Genomic DNA, 13,099 nt, shown 5'->3' with positions numbered 1-13,099 from the left:
TTCTCCAAATTTATAGGAAACTTTGAGGCGCTGAGCCCTCAGGTGATCTTCTCCCTGGACAGGACCCCCTCCGTGGGTCAGATGGCGCTGGCCTTCCTGCAGGCCTCCTTCGCCTTCAGCGGCTGGAACTTCCTCAACTACGTGACGGAAGAGGTGGTGGAGCCAAGAAGGTGACCAACAACAACTACGCCATCGTTCTTCTTCTTCCGCTGCACTCGTCTCGTCAAATGGTTCCTTCTTGCTCCGTCCTTTGCCTCTTCCTGTGTCACCCCTTTCACTGGCGCATCCCAGCCAACCACTTCTAGAAACCTCTTCTTTGCTCCTCCTCCTTGGTCCATGTCCAGCATGCGTCCTTTTCACATGACCAAACCTTCACAATCCATCATTGGGGACATCTCTGCGCTGCTGACCCGTCTCCGCTCGGGATGGTCTCCTGCTGGCTCCACTATGGACTGGACCCTCACTATTATGTTAGATCCACTATGGACTGGACTCTCACTATTATGATCCACTACGGACTGGACTCTCACTATTATGTTAGAGCAGGGGTCACCAACCTTTTTGAAACAAAGAGGTACTTCTTGGCTACTGATTAATGCGAAGGGCTACCAGTTTGATACACACTTAAATAAATTGCCACAAATAGCTAATTTGCTCAATTTACCTTTAAATCTATGTTATTATTAATAATTAATGATATTTATTAGGGGTGTGGGAAAAAATCGATTCAAATACGAAAAATAAATATATATATATATATATATATATATATATATATATATAAAATTGGTATTTCTGTCTGTCATTCCGTCGAACATTTTTTTTTTTCCTTTTATGGAAGGTTTTTTGTAGAGAATAAATGATGAAAAAAACCCTTAATTGAACGGTTTAAAAGAGGAGAAAACACGAAAAAAATTACAATTAAATTTTGAAACATAGTTTATCTTCAATTTCAACTCTTTAAAATTAAAAATTCAACCGAAAAAAATAAAGAGAAAAACTAGCTAATTTGAATATTTTTGAAAAAAATAAAATAATTTATGGAACATCATTAGTAATTTTTCCTGATTAAGATTAATTTTAGAATTTTGATGACATGTTTTTAATAGGTTAAAATCCAATCTGCACTTTGTTATAATATATAACAAACTGGACCAAGCTATATTTCTAACAAGGACAAATCATTATTTCTTCTAGATTTTCCAGAACAAACATTTTAAAAGAAATTCAAAATACTTTAAAATAGGATTTAAATTTGATTCTACAGATTTTCTAGATTTGAATTTTAATCATAATAAGTTCGAAGAAGCTAAAATTAAAAATTAAATTAAAAGGTACTTATTATTGCTTACAATTTAAAAAAAATACTTGAACATTGATTTAAATTGTCAGGAAAGAAGAGGAAGGAATTTAAAAGGTAAAAAGGTATATGTGTTTGAAAATCCTAAAATCATTTTTAAAGTTGTCTTTTTCTCTAAAATTTTCTTTCTGAAAGTCATAAGAAGCAAAGTAAAAAAATAAATGAATTTATTTAAACAAGTGAAGACCAAGTCTTTAAAATATTTTCTTGGATTTTCAAATTCTATTTGAGTTTTGTCTCTCTTAGAATTAAAAATGTCAAGCAAAGCGAGACCAGCTTGATAGTCCATCCATCCATTTTCTACCGCTTATTCCCTTTCGGGGTCGCGGGGGGCGCTGGCGCCTATCTCAGCTACAATCGGGCAGAAGGCGGGGTACACCCTGGACAAGTCGCCACCTCATCACAGGGCCAACACAGATAGACAGACAACATTCACACTCACATTCACACACTAGGGCCAATTTAGTGTTGCCAATCAACCTATCCCCAGGTGCATGTCTTTGGAAGTGGGAGGAAGCCGGAGTACCCGGAGGGAACCCACGCATTCACGGGGAGGACATGTAAACTCCACACAGAAAGATCCCGAGCCTGGATTTGAACCCAGGACTGCAGGACCTTCGTATTGTGAGGCAGACGCACTAACCCCTCTGCCACGGTGAAGCCCCCAGCTTGATAGTAAATAAATACATTTTAAAAAAAAATAGAGGCAACTCACTGGTAAGTGCTGCTATTTTTAGAACAGGTCAGCGGGCTACTCATCTGGTCCTAACGGGCGACCTGGTGCCTGTGGGCACCGCGTTGGTGACCCCTGTGTTAGAGCTACTATGGACTGGACTTTCTCAATATTATGCCAGACCCACTCGACGTCCAATGCATCTGGTCCTCTGCAAGGTTTCTCATAGTCATTCTCATGGACGTCCCACTGGGTTGTGAGTTTTTCCTTGCCCTTATGTGGGCGCTGAACCGCGGATGTCGTAGTGGTTTGTGCAGTCCTTTGAGACACTTGTGATTTAGGGCTATATAAATAAAAATTGATTGATTGATTGATTGATCGATCGCAATGTAGCCCTTGATCCATCCTATCTTGCCGATTGTATTGTACCATATGTCCCGTGATTCCCAGAGCCCAGGTTGAGTTTTTGCTTGCCCTGATGTGGGATCTGAGCCAAGGATGTCCTTGTGGCTTGTGCAGCCCTTTAAGACACTCGTGATTTATAGGGCTCTATGAATAAACTTTGATTGATTGATTGATTGATTTATTGATTGATTGATTGATTGATTGATTGATTGATCAGAGTGCATCAAAGGGCTTACAAACCACAACAATGTCCCGTGATCTGAATCCTTATCCGGAAAAGCTCCAAAAACAGCAGACAGAGACCGCAGAGTAGAGATGCGCGGATAGGCAATTATATCATCCGCATCCGCATCACCAAAGTCGTCATCCACCCGCCGTCCACCCGAACCAACATTTTATCAGGACCGTACCCGCCCGCCAACCGCCCGCTGAAATACATCAGAGGTGGTCCCCCTTTACCACTCGCAGAGCCATTTAAACCTGTTTCACATAGTAATGATGACAATTGGAGCCGCTACCGTTCCCGCGACTATCCAATAGCGTTCATCCTGATTACAAAAATATGGGCTGCGGTGGAGCCCCCCCCCCCCCCCTTTGTCATGAATACAAAGGATTCTGGGTATTTGTTGTGTTGCGTTTATGTTGTGTTACTGTGAGGATGTTCTCCCGAAATGTGTTTGTCGTTCTTAATTGGTGTGGCTTCACAGCGTGGCGCATATTACTAAGAGTGTTAAAATTGTTTATATCACAACCATTAGTGTACTCCGTGTCACCCAGTATGCCTTGCAGTCGTGTGCGTGTGTCTGCGGAAGCCACACACAACATGATGCTGGACTGACAAGTAGATCGTACATGTTGTAGAAGGCGACAAAGCCAATGGCTTCATAGTACGCCCTAATACTTATTATCTGGGTGACTGCCGGCAGTCATTCAAGAGAATAATGGTGTCTCCTATTGTCTTCTTCGCTTTGTGACACAGGTCTTAAATGGCTCTTTGAATGGCAAAGGATACCGATCCCAGAACCATGTATATTAAATATTTCCGGATGGTTCAACCGCCACCCGCCCGAATCTAATTAAAATCTATTTTTTCGTCATGTCAACCGCCCGACCCGCGGATGAGACCGGAAACCGCGCATCTCTACTGCAAAGGGTGGTAGGGGGATCTTCTGGCCCGTAGACAAGTCATCAACGCCGAGACTTCAACAACTGATGCATAGAACAGTGGTCCACCCTGGTTCACGACTTGGGACAGCTAGCGCTTCTTCCAGACTGGTACTTCACCAGACACCTTGTCTCCCACATGTTTCTTAATCTTCTGTTCTCTAATCCTGTCCGTCCTCGTCACTCCCAAACATCTTCAGCTCTGCCTCGACTCTTCCATCCTTCTATCATCCAAAGTCAACTTCTATCCCCTATGCCCCACTTCCTTTAGGAATCTACCTCGCGCCATCTACATCTCCATCCCTCTGGTGACGTTGGTGTACACGCTGACCAACCTGGCCTACTTCTCCTCCATGTCCCCCGAGGAGCTGCTCTCCTCCAACGCTGTGGCTGTGGTGAGTCTTCTCAGCACCTTGGCGACAAGAATCGGTGGATAAGTCACCGACTCTTTGTCGTTTAGACATTCGGAGAGAAGCTCCTGGGAATGTTCTCCGTCATCATGCCCATCTCCGTTGCTTTGTCCACCTTTGGCGGTATCAACGGCTACCTGTTCACCTCCTCCAGGTGAGCACAACCTCTTCCCGCTGCTTCCCGGTGGCGTGTCCGCTGATGACCTCTCTGCCGTATACAGGTTGTGCTTCTCCGGCGCCAGAGAGGGTCACCTTCCAAGCCTCCTGGCCATGATCCACGTCAAGAAGTGCACGCCCATCCCTGCCCTGCTGGTCTGCGTACGTTCAAGCTTTCTGCCATCACACACTTCACTTCCTGTCCTTAGCTGTGCTTGACTTGAGAGTAGGGATGTGTACCGAATTCGGTACTTTTATGGGCACAGACCAAATTCCGTCTGCACTAACGGGTATCCATTCACGTAAAATCAAACGGTGCCACATTTCGATGCCTTTGTTGCATGTGATGTCACTTCCGTGGTCTGTAAACCTAAAAGTTTGCAAATAGAGGGGTTTGTAAACTCAAAAGTTTGCAAATAGAGGGGGTTTCCATCCATTTTCTACCGCTTGTCCCTCTCAGGGTCGCGTGAGGTGCTGGAACCTATAAGGCTGCATTTCGGGCGGAAGGCGGGGTACGCCCTGAACAAGTCGCCACCTCATCACAGGGTCAACACAAATAGATAGACATTCACACTCACTTTCACACACCAGGGCTACATTAGTGTAAACATTTGCGAACAGAGAGTTTTGTAAACTAAAAAGTTTGCTAATAGAGGAGTTTGTAAACCGAAAAGTTTGCAAATGAAGGGGATTGTAAACCAGAAAGTTTGCAGATAGAGGGTGTGTAAACCGAAAAGTTTGCAAATGAAGGGGTTTGTAAACCTAAAAGTATTCAAATCGAGGGGTTTGTAAACCAAAAGGTTTGCAAACAGAGGGCTTTGTAAAAACCGAAAAGCCTGCAAATAGAAGGGTTTGTAAACAAAACCTTATTGAAAATAGAGGAGTTTGTAAACCGGAAAGTTTGCAGAGAGAGTGGTTTGCAAACCGAAAAGTCTGCAAATAGAGAAGTTTGTAAACCGAAAAGTTCCCAAATAGAGGGGTTTGTAAACCGAAAAGTCTGCAAAAAGACGGGGTAGTAAACCGGAACGTTTGCAGATAGACGGGTTTGTAAACCGGAAAGTTTGCAAATAGAGGGGTTTGTAAACCACAGCATTTGCAAATAGAGGTTGTTGTTTTTTTACCGAAAAGTCTGCCAATAGAGGGGTTTGTTAATCAGAAAGTATGAAAATAGAGGGGTTTCCAGCCATCCATTTTCTACCGATTGTCCCTTTCGGGGTCGCGCGGGTTGCTGGAGCCTATTTCAGCTGCATTTGGGTGGAAGGCGGCGTACACCCTGGACAAGTCGCCAACACAGATAGATTTGAGACACTGGTGATTTAGGGCTATATAAGTAAACATTGATTGATTGATTGATAGATAGATAGACAACATTCACACTCACATTCCCACACTAGGGCCACTTTAGTGTAAACGTTTGCAAATCGAGGGGTTTCCATCCATCCATACATCCATCTTCTTCCGCTTATCCGAGGTAAAGTCGCGGGGGCAACAGCCTAAGCAGGGAAACCCAGACTTCCCTCTCCCCAGCCACTTCGTCTAGCTCTTCCAGGGGGATCCCGAGGCGTTCCCAGGCCAGCCAGGAGACATAGTCTTCCCAACGTGTCCTGGGTCTTCCCCGTGACCTCCTACCGGTTGGACGTGCCCTAAACACCTCCCTAGGGAGGCGTTCGGGTGGCATCCTGACCAGATGCCCGAACCAGCTCATCTGGCTCCTCTCCATGTGAAGGAGCAGCGGCTTTACTTTGAGCTCCTCCCGACAGAGCTTCTCACCCTATCTTTAAGTGAGAGCCCCGCCACACGGCGGAGGAAACTCATTTCGCCCGCTTGTACCCGTGATCTTATCCTTTCGGTCATGACCCAAAGCTCATGACCATAGGTGAGGATGGGAACGTAGATCGACCGGTAAATTGAGAGCTTTGCCTTCCGGCTCAGCTCCTTCTTCACCACAACGGATCGGTACAACGTCCGCATTACTGAAGACGCTGCACCGATCCGCCTGTCGATCTCACGATCCACTCTTCCCCCACTCGTGAACAAGACTCCTGGGTACTTGAACTCCACCACTTGGAGCAGGGTCTCCTCCCCAACCCGGAGATGGCATTCCACCCTTTTCCGGGCGAGAACCATGGACTCGGACTTGGAGGTGCTGATTCTCATTCCGGTCACTTCACACTCGGCTGCGAACCGATCCAGTGAGAGCTGAAGATCCCGGTCAGATGAAGCCATCAGGACCACATCATCTGCAAAAAGCAGAGACCTAATCATGCGGTCACCAAACCGGAACCCCTCAACGACTGCGCCTAGAAATTCTTTCCAGAAAAGTTATGAACAGAATCGGTGACAAAGGACAGCCTTGGCGGAGTCCAACCCTCACTGGAAATGTGTTCGACTTACTGCCGGCAATGCCGACCAAGCTCTGGCACTGAACATAAATGGAGCGGACCGCCGCAATAAGTCAGTCCGGTAGGCCATACTCTCTGAGCACTCCCCACAGGACTTCCCGAGGGACACGGTCGAATGCCTTCTCCAAGTCCACAAAGCACATGTAGACTGGTTGGGCAAACTCCCATGGACCCTCAAGAACCCTGCCGAGAGTATAGAACTGGTCCACAGTTCCACGACCAGGACGAAAACCACACTGTTCCTCCTGAATCCGAGGTTCGACTATCCGGCGTAGCCTCCTCTCCAGTACACCTGAATAAACCTTACCGGGTAGGCTGAGGAGTGTGATCCCACGATAGTTGGAACACACCCTCCGGTCCCCCTACTTAAAGAGAGGAACCACCACCCCGGTCTGCCAAATCAAAGAGGTACAGCCCCAGATGTCCACGCGATGCTGGAGTCTTGTCAACCAAGACAGCCCCACAGCATCCAGAGCCTTAAGGAACTCAGGGCGGATCTCATCCACCCCTGAGGCCTTGCCACCGAGGAGCTTTTTAACTACCTCAGCGACCTCCATCCATCCATTTTCTACCGCTTATTCCCTTTCGGGGTCGCGGGGGGCGCTGGCGCCTATCTCAGCTACAATCGTGCGGAAGGCGGGGTACACCCTGGACAAGTCTCCACCTCATCGCAGGTACCTCAGCGACCTTAACCCCAGAAATAGGAGAGTCCGCCACAGATTCCCCAGGCACCGCTTCCTCATAGGAAGACGTGTTGGTGGGATTGAGGAGGTCTTCGAAGTATTCCTTCCACCTATACACAACATCCGCAGTTGAGGTCAGCAGAACACCATTCGCACCATACATGGTGTTGATAGTGCACTGCTTCCCCTTCCTGAGGCGGCGGGCGGTGGTCCAGAATCGCTTCGAAGCCGTCCGGAAGTCGTTTTCAATGGCTTCCCTGAACAACTCCCATGTCCGAGTTTTTGCCTCCGCGACCGCTGAAGCTGCACACCGCTTGGCCTGTCGGTACCTGTCCACTGCCTACGTAGTCCTATGAGCCAAAAGGACCCGATAGGACTCCTTCTTCAGCTTGACGGCATCCCTCACCGCCGGTGTCCACCAAGGGGTTTTAGGATTTCCGCCCCGACAAGCACCAACTACCTTGCGGCCACAGCTCCGATCAGCCGCCTCGACAACAGAGGTGCGGAACATGGTCCACTCGGACTCAATGTCCAGCACCTCCCTCGTGACATGTTCAAAGTTCTTCCGGAGGTGGGAATTGAAACTTTCTCTGACAGGAGAATCTGCCAGACGTTCCCAGCAGACCCTCACAATGCGTTTGGGCCTCCCAGGTCTGCCCGGCATCCTCCCCCACCATCGCAGCCAACTCACCACCAGGTGGTGATCGGTAGAAAGCTCCGCCCCTCTCTTCACCCGAGTGTCCAAAACATAAGGCCGCAAATCCGATGACACAACTACAAAGTCAATCATGGAACTGCTGCCTAGGGTGTCCTGGTGCCAAGTGCACATATGGACACCCTTATGTTTGAACATGGTGTTTATTACGGACAAACTGTGACGAGCACAAAAGTCCAATAACAAAACACCACTCGGGTTCAGATCCGGGCGGCCATTCTTCCCAATCACGCTTCTCCAGGTTTCACTGTCGTTGCCAACGTGAGCGTTGAAGTCTCCCAGTAAGACAAGGGAATCACCCGGGGGAGCACTTTCCAGTACTCCCTCGAGTGCTCCCAAAAAGGGTGGGTACTCTGAACTGCCGTTTGGTGCGTAAGCACAAACAACAGTCAGGACCCGTCCCCCCACCCGAAGGCGGAGGGAGGCTACCCTTTCGTCCACCGGGTTGAACTCCAACGTGCAGGCTTTGAGCCGGGGGGCAACAAGAATTGCCACCCCAGCCCGTCTCCTCTCACTGCCGGCAACGCCAGAGTGGAAGAGAGTCCAGTCCCTCTCGAGAGAAGTGGTTCCAGAGCCCTTGCTGTGAGTCGAAGTGAGTCCGACTATCCAGCCGGAACTTCTCGACTTCGCGCACTAGCTCAGGCTCTTTCCCCCCCAGTGAGGTGACGTTCCACGTCCCAAGAGCTAGTTTCTGTAGCCGAGGATCGGACCGCCAAGTGCCCTGCCTTTGGCTGTCGCCCAGCTCACAATGCACCCGATCTCTATGGCCCCTGCTATGGGTGATGAGCCCATTGGAGGGGTGACCCATGTTGCCTCTTCGGGCCGTGCTCGCCATTGTGCCCCACCTCCGGGCCTGGCTCCAGAGGGAGGCCCCGGTGACCCGCGTCCGGGCGCGGGAAATCTGGGTCCATGTTTTTTCTTCTTCATAGAGGTCTTCGAGCTGCTCTTTGTCTGATCCCTCACCTAGAACCTGTTTGCCTTGGGAGACCCTACAAGGGGGCGTAAAGCCCCCGGACAAGATAGCTCCTAGGATCATTGGAACACGCAAACTCCTCTACCACGATAAGGTGGCAGCTCAGAGAGGGGTTTGTAAACCGAAAAGTTTGCACATGAAGGGGTTTGTAAATCGCAAAGTTTGCAAATGGAGGAGTTTGTAAACCAAAAGGTTTTCAAATAGAGGGGTTTGTAAACCAAAAAGTTTGCAAACAGAGGGCTTGGTAAAACTGAAAATCTTGCAAATAAAGGGGTTCGTAAACAAAAAGTTTGCAAACAGAAGGCTTGGTAAAAACCGAAAAGCTTGCAAATAAAGGGGCTCGTAAACAAAAAGTTTGAAAATAGAGGGGTTCGTAAACCGGAAAGTTTGCAGAATGAAGGGTTTGCAACCGAAAATTTTGCAAATAGAGGGGTCTGTAAACCGAAAAGTTTGCAAATAGAGGGTGTGTAAACCAAAGAGTTTGCAAATGGAGGGGTTTTTAAACCAAATAGTTTTCAAATAGAGGGGTTTGTAAACCCAAAAGTTTGCAAACAGAGGGCTTAGTAAAAACCGAAAAACTTGCAAATAGAGGGATTCGTAAACAAAAAGTTTGAAAATAGAGGGGTTCACAACCGGAATGTTTACAGATAGAGTGGTTTGCAAAACGAAAAGTTTGCAAATAGAGGGGTTTGTAAACTGAAAAGTTTGCAAATAGAGAGATTTGTAAACCGAAATGTTTGCAAATAGAGGGGTTTGTAAACCAAAAAGTCTGCATATAGAGGGGGCTGTAAACCGAAAGGTTTGCAGACAGAGGGGTTTGTAAACCGGCAAGTTTGCAAATAGAGGGGTTTGTAAACCACAACATTTGCAAATAGAGGGTTTTTTTATGGAAAAGTCTGCAAATAGAGGGGTTTGTAAATCGAAGTTCCACTGTATACTATACGATCAAATGAGTGCTGGCCGAAACTTTTTTTCCCCTCACCATTGTGGCGCTCCTTAGAGCAGTGGTTCTCAAATGGGGGTACGTGTAGCCCTGGGGGTACTTGAAGGTATGCCAAGGGGTACGTGACATTTTTTTTAAATATTCTAAAAATAGCAACAATTAAAAAATCATTTATAAATATATTTATTGAATAATACTTCAACAAAATATGAATTTAAGTTCATAAACTGTGAAAAGAAATGCAACAATGCAATATTCAGTGTTGACAGCTAGATTTTTTTGTGGACATGTTCCATAAATATTGATGTTAAAGATGTCTTTTTTGTGAAGAAATGTTTAGAATGAAGTTCATGAATCCAAATGGATCTCTATTACAATCCCCAAAGAGGGCACATTAAGTAAATGATTACTTGTATGTGTAGAAATCTTTATTTATAATTGAATAACTTGTTTATTTTTCAACAAGTTTTTAGTTATTTTTATATTTTTTTCCAAATAGTTCAAGAAAGACCACTAAAAATTAGCAATATTTTGCACTGTTATACAATTTAATGAATCAGAAACTGATGACATGATCCGTTGTTGTGAAGAAGGAGCTGAGCCGGAAGGCAAAGCTCTCAATTTACCGGTCGATCTACGTTCCCATCCTCACCTATGGTCATGAGCTTTGGGTCATGACCGAAAGGATAAGATCACGGGTACAAGCGGCCGAAATGAGTTTCCTCCGCCGTGTGGCGGGGCTCTCCCTTAGAGATAGGGTGAGAAGCTCTGTCATCCGGGAGGAACTCAAAGTAAAGCCGCTGCTCCTCCACATCAAGAGGAGCCAGATGAGGTGGTTTGGGCATCTGGTCAGGATGCATCCCGAACGCCTCCCGAGAGAGGTGTTTAGGGCACGTCCAATCCAACCGGTAGGAGGCCACGGGGAAGACCCAGTACACGTTGGGAAGACTATGTCTCCCGGCTGGCCTGGGAACACCTCGGGATCCCCCGGGAAGAGCTAGACGAAGTGGCTGGGGAGAGGGAAGTCTGGGCTTCCCTGCTTAGGCTGCTACCCCCGAGACCCGACCTCGGATAAGCGGAAGAAAATGGATGCATGGATGGATGGAAACTGATGACATAGTGCTGTATTTTACTTCTTTATCTCTTTTTTTCAACCAAAAAGGCTTTGATCTGATTAGGGGGTACTTGAATTAAAAACATGTCCACAGGGGGTACTTCACTGAAAAAAGGTTGAGAACCACTGCCTTAGAGAATGCGACCCATAACTAAAACCGCCACCGCCTGTCTCTCACGGCCCCCCTGGCACTTCCTGCTCTCCCCGGGGCACCTTTTCATGACACTAAAGGAATGCATGTTGCAGTGCACGGCCACCATGGTGATCCTCTGCATCGGCGAGACGCACAACCTCATCAACTACGTGTCCTTCATCAATTATCTGTCGTACGGCGTCACCATCGCCGGCCTGCTCTTTTATCGCTGGAGGAAGCCCGCCCTGTACCGACCTATCAAGGTAGAGTACGGGGCGCCTCCACCCATCTTCCACTTGGGACCCCTCAGTCCCATCACTCCTCTGCCGCGCTGCAGGTCAGGCTGGTGGTGCCCATCTGCTACCTGATGTTCTGGGCGCTGCTGCTGGGTTTCAGTCTCTACTCGGAGCCGCTGGTGTGCGGCGTGGGTCTGGTCATCATGCTCACCGGCGTCCCCGTCTACTTCCTGGGCGTCCACTGGAGGAGGAAACCAAAATGTGTCGACACCTTCATCGGTGAGTCCAGCCACATCTCCATGGGAACATCCTCCTTATTGTTACCGCTGTTCGCAGAGACGGTGACCTCCGTGGGCCAGAGGCTGTGTTTCGTGGTCTTCCCTCAGTTTGACCCCATCGAGATCGTCGACCCTTCAGACCGGACTGAGGCATCGTCCGCCAGATCTTAAAAAAATCTAACTTCCGTGGTGCTCCTCACTGCGGAGCGTCCCGTGTGACCTTTGACATTTTTGGACTGGCCAACAGGACGCGTTATCTTGCGCACTGACTGTTTGCCTCTCGAAAGCACAATTTGTTAGTGTCTCCTCTGCAACATACAACAAACGTAAAAACATCACATCTTCCTAAGTAGTCTTTGCGTCCTACACAGCTTTCTGGGCCAAAGTAGCCTGCTATGTAGACATACTCAATTTAAAATATTTCTTTACTAACTGACTGACTGGTTAGAATGTAAAACTTTTTTTTTTTTCGGAAAAAGTGCCTTTTCTATGTAAATATCCAGTCAGAACCAGGGAAGATGTGTTTTATATGTCCATTTTCACCTGTTTGACAGTGACTGAAATGGACAATTGCGGCAAACATAGAAGTGATCCACAAACCAAACACACAAGGGGTTTGTTTATAATTGATCAAAGCTGTTTATCTATGTTATGGAAGAATGTAGTTAATCATAGAACAGGCAGCCAGTTATTAAAAAAGTATTGATTTTGAATCAATAATTGTTTTCCATTGAGAATCCATTCTGAATCGAGTTGTTACCCCAAGGAATCGAATTGTATGGTGCGCCAAGAGTCACTGTTCTAATATATATATATATATATATATATATATATATATATATATATATATATATATATATATGTAGGTGTGGGAAAAAATCACAAGACTACTTCATCTCTACAGATCTGTTTCATGAGGGGTTCCCTCAATCATCAGGAGATTTTAATGGAAGCATTCACATACAATGGTTTATATAGAGCACAGAGTGGGTGGGTACAAGCAGGCGTAGGGTGTGGTGATTGGCTCATGTGTTACCTAGGAGGTGTTTCCGTCTATGGCGGCATGTTGAAATGATTTCACTGCGCTTGTTGAGGGATGATAGATCTGGATGATATATAATAAACAGTTTCTCTTTTAAGCATAGGTTGCATCTTTTATTACCACTGTTGTAAGGTGTGCTGGATGCAAGAATTTGCCATGTTATTGAATATTCAACATTATTGTCTTTGAGGTTCCAAATGTGTTTGCTGAGTTCTGTAGAATTCTGCAAAGTCTGGTTTCTAAAGGAGGCGTTGTGATTATTCCATCTTGTTTTGAACGCTCCTTCGGTTAATCCTATGTACGTGTCGGATGTGTTAATGTCCTTGCGTATTACCTTTGCTTGGTAAACGACTGATGTCTGTAGGCACCTTCCGTTGAGAGGGCAATCAGGTTTCTTGCGACAGTTACATTC

At 46.7% G+C, this 13,099-nt stretch overlaps 1 protein-coding gene across 1 annotated transcript in view; it reads left to right on the top strand.

The window, feature by feature from the left end:
- Positions 1-12,848, top strand: part of slc7a10b (solute carrier family 7 member 10b) — a 25,713-nt gene extending 12,865 nt beyond the window's left edge. Inside the window, exons 5-11 of the mRNA XM_061894550.1 lie at positions 17-170; positions 3,874-3,997; positions 4,063-4,166; positions 4,234-4,330; positions 11,245-11,394; positions 11,469-11,646; positions 11,704-12,848. Coding sequence (XP_061750534.1) covers positions 17-170; positions 3,874-3,997; positions 4,063-4,166; positions 4,234-4,330; positions 11,245-11,394; positions 11,469-11,646; positions 11,704-11,816 — 920 coding nt within the window. The 3' untranslated portion in view covers positions 11,817-12,848. The remainder of the gene's footprint in view (positions 1-16; positions 171-3,873; positions 3,998-4,062; positions 4,167-4,233; positions 4,331-11,244; positions 11,395-11,468; positions 11,647-11,703) is intronic.
- Positions 12,849-13,099: the final 251 nt, after the last annotated feature.

Source organism: Nerophis ophidion, linkage group LG03, assembly GCF_033978795.1.
Source record: "Nerophis ophidion isolate RoL-2023_Sa linkage group LG03, RoL_Noph_v1.0, whole genome shotgun sequence".
Taxonomy (NCBI): Eukaryota; Metazoa; Chordata; class Actinopteri; order Syngnathiformes; family Syngnathidae; genus Nerophis; species Nerophis ophidion.
This window is presented reverse-complemented; position numbering and strand designations above follow the sequence as displayed.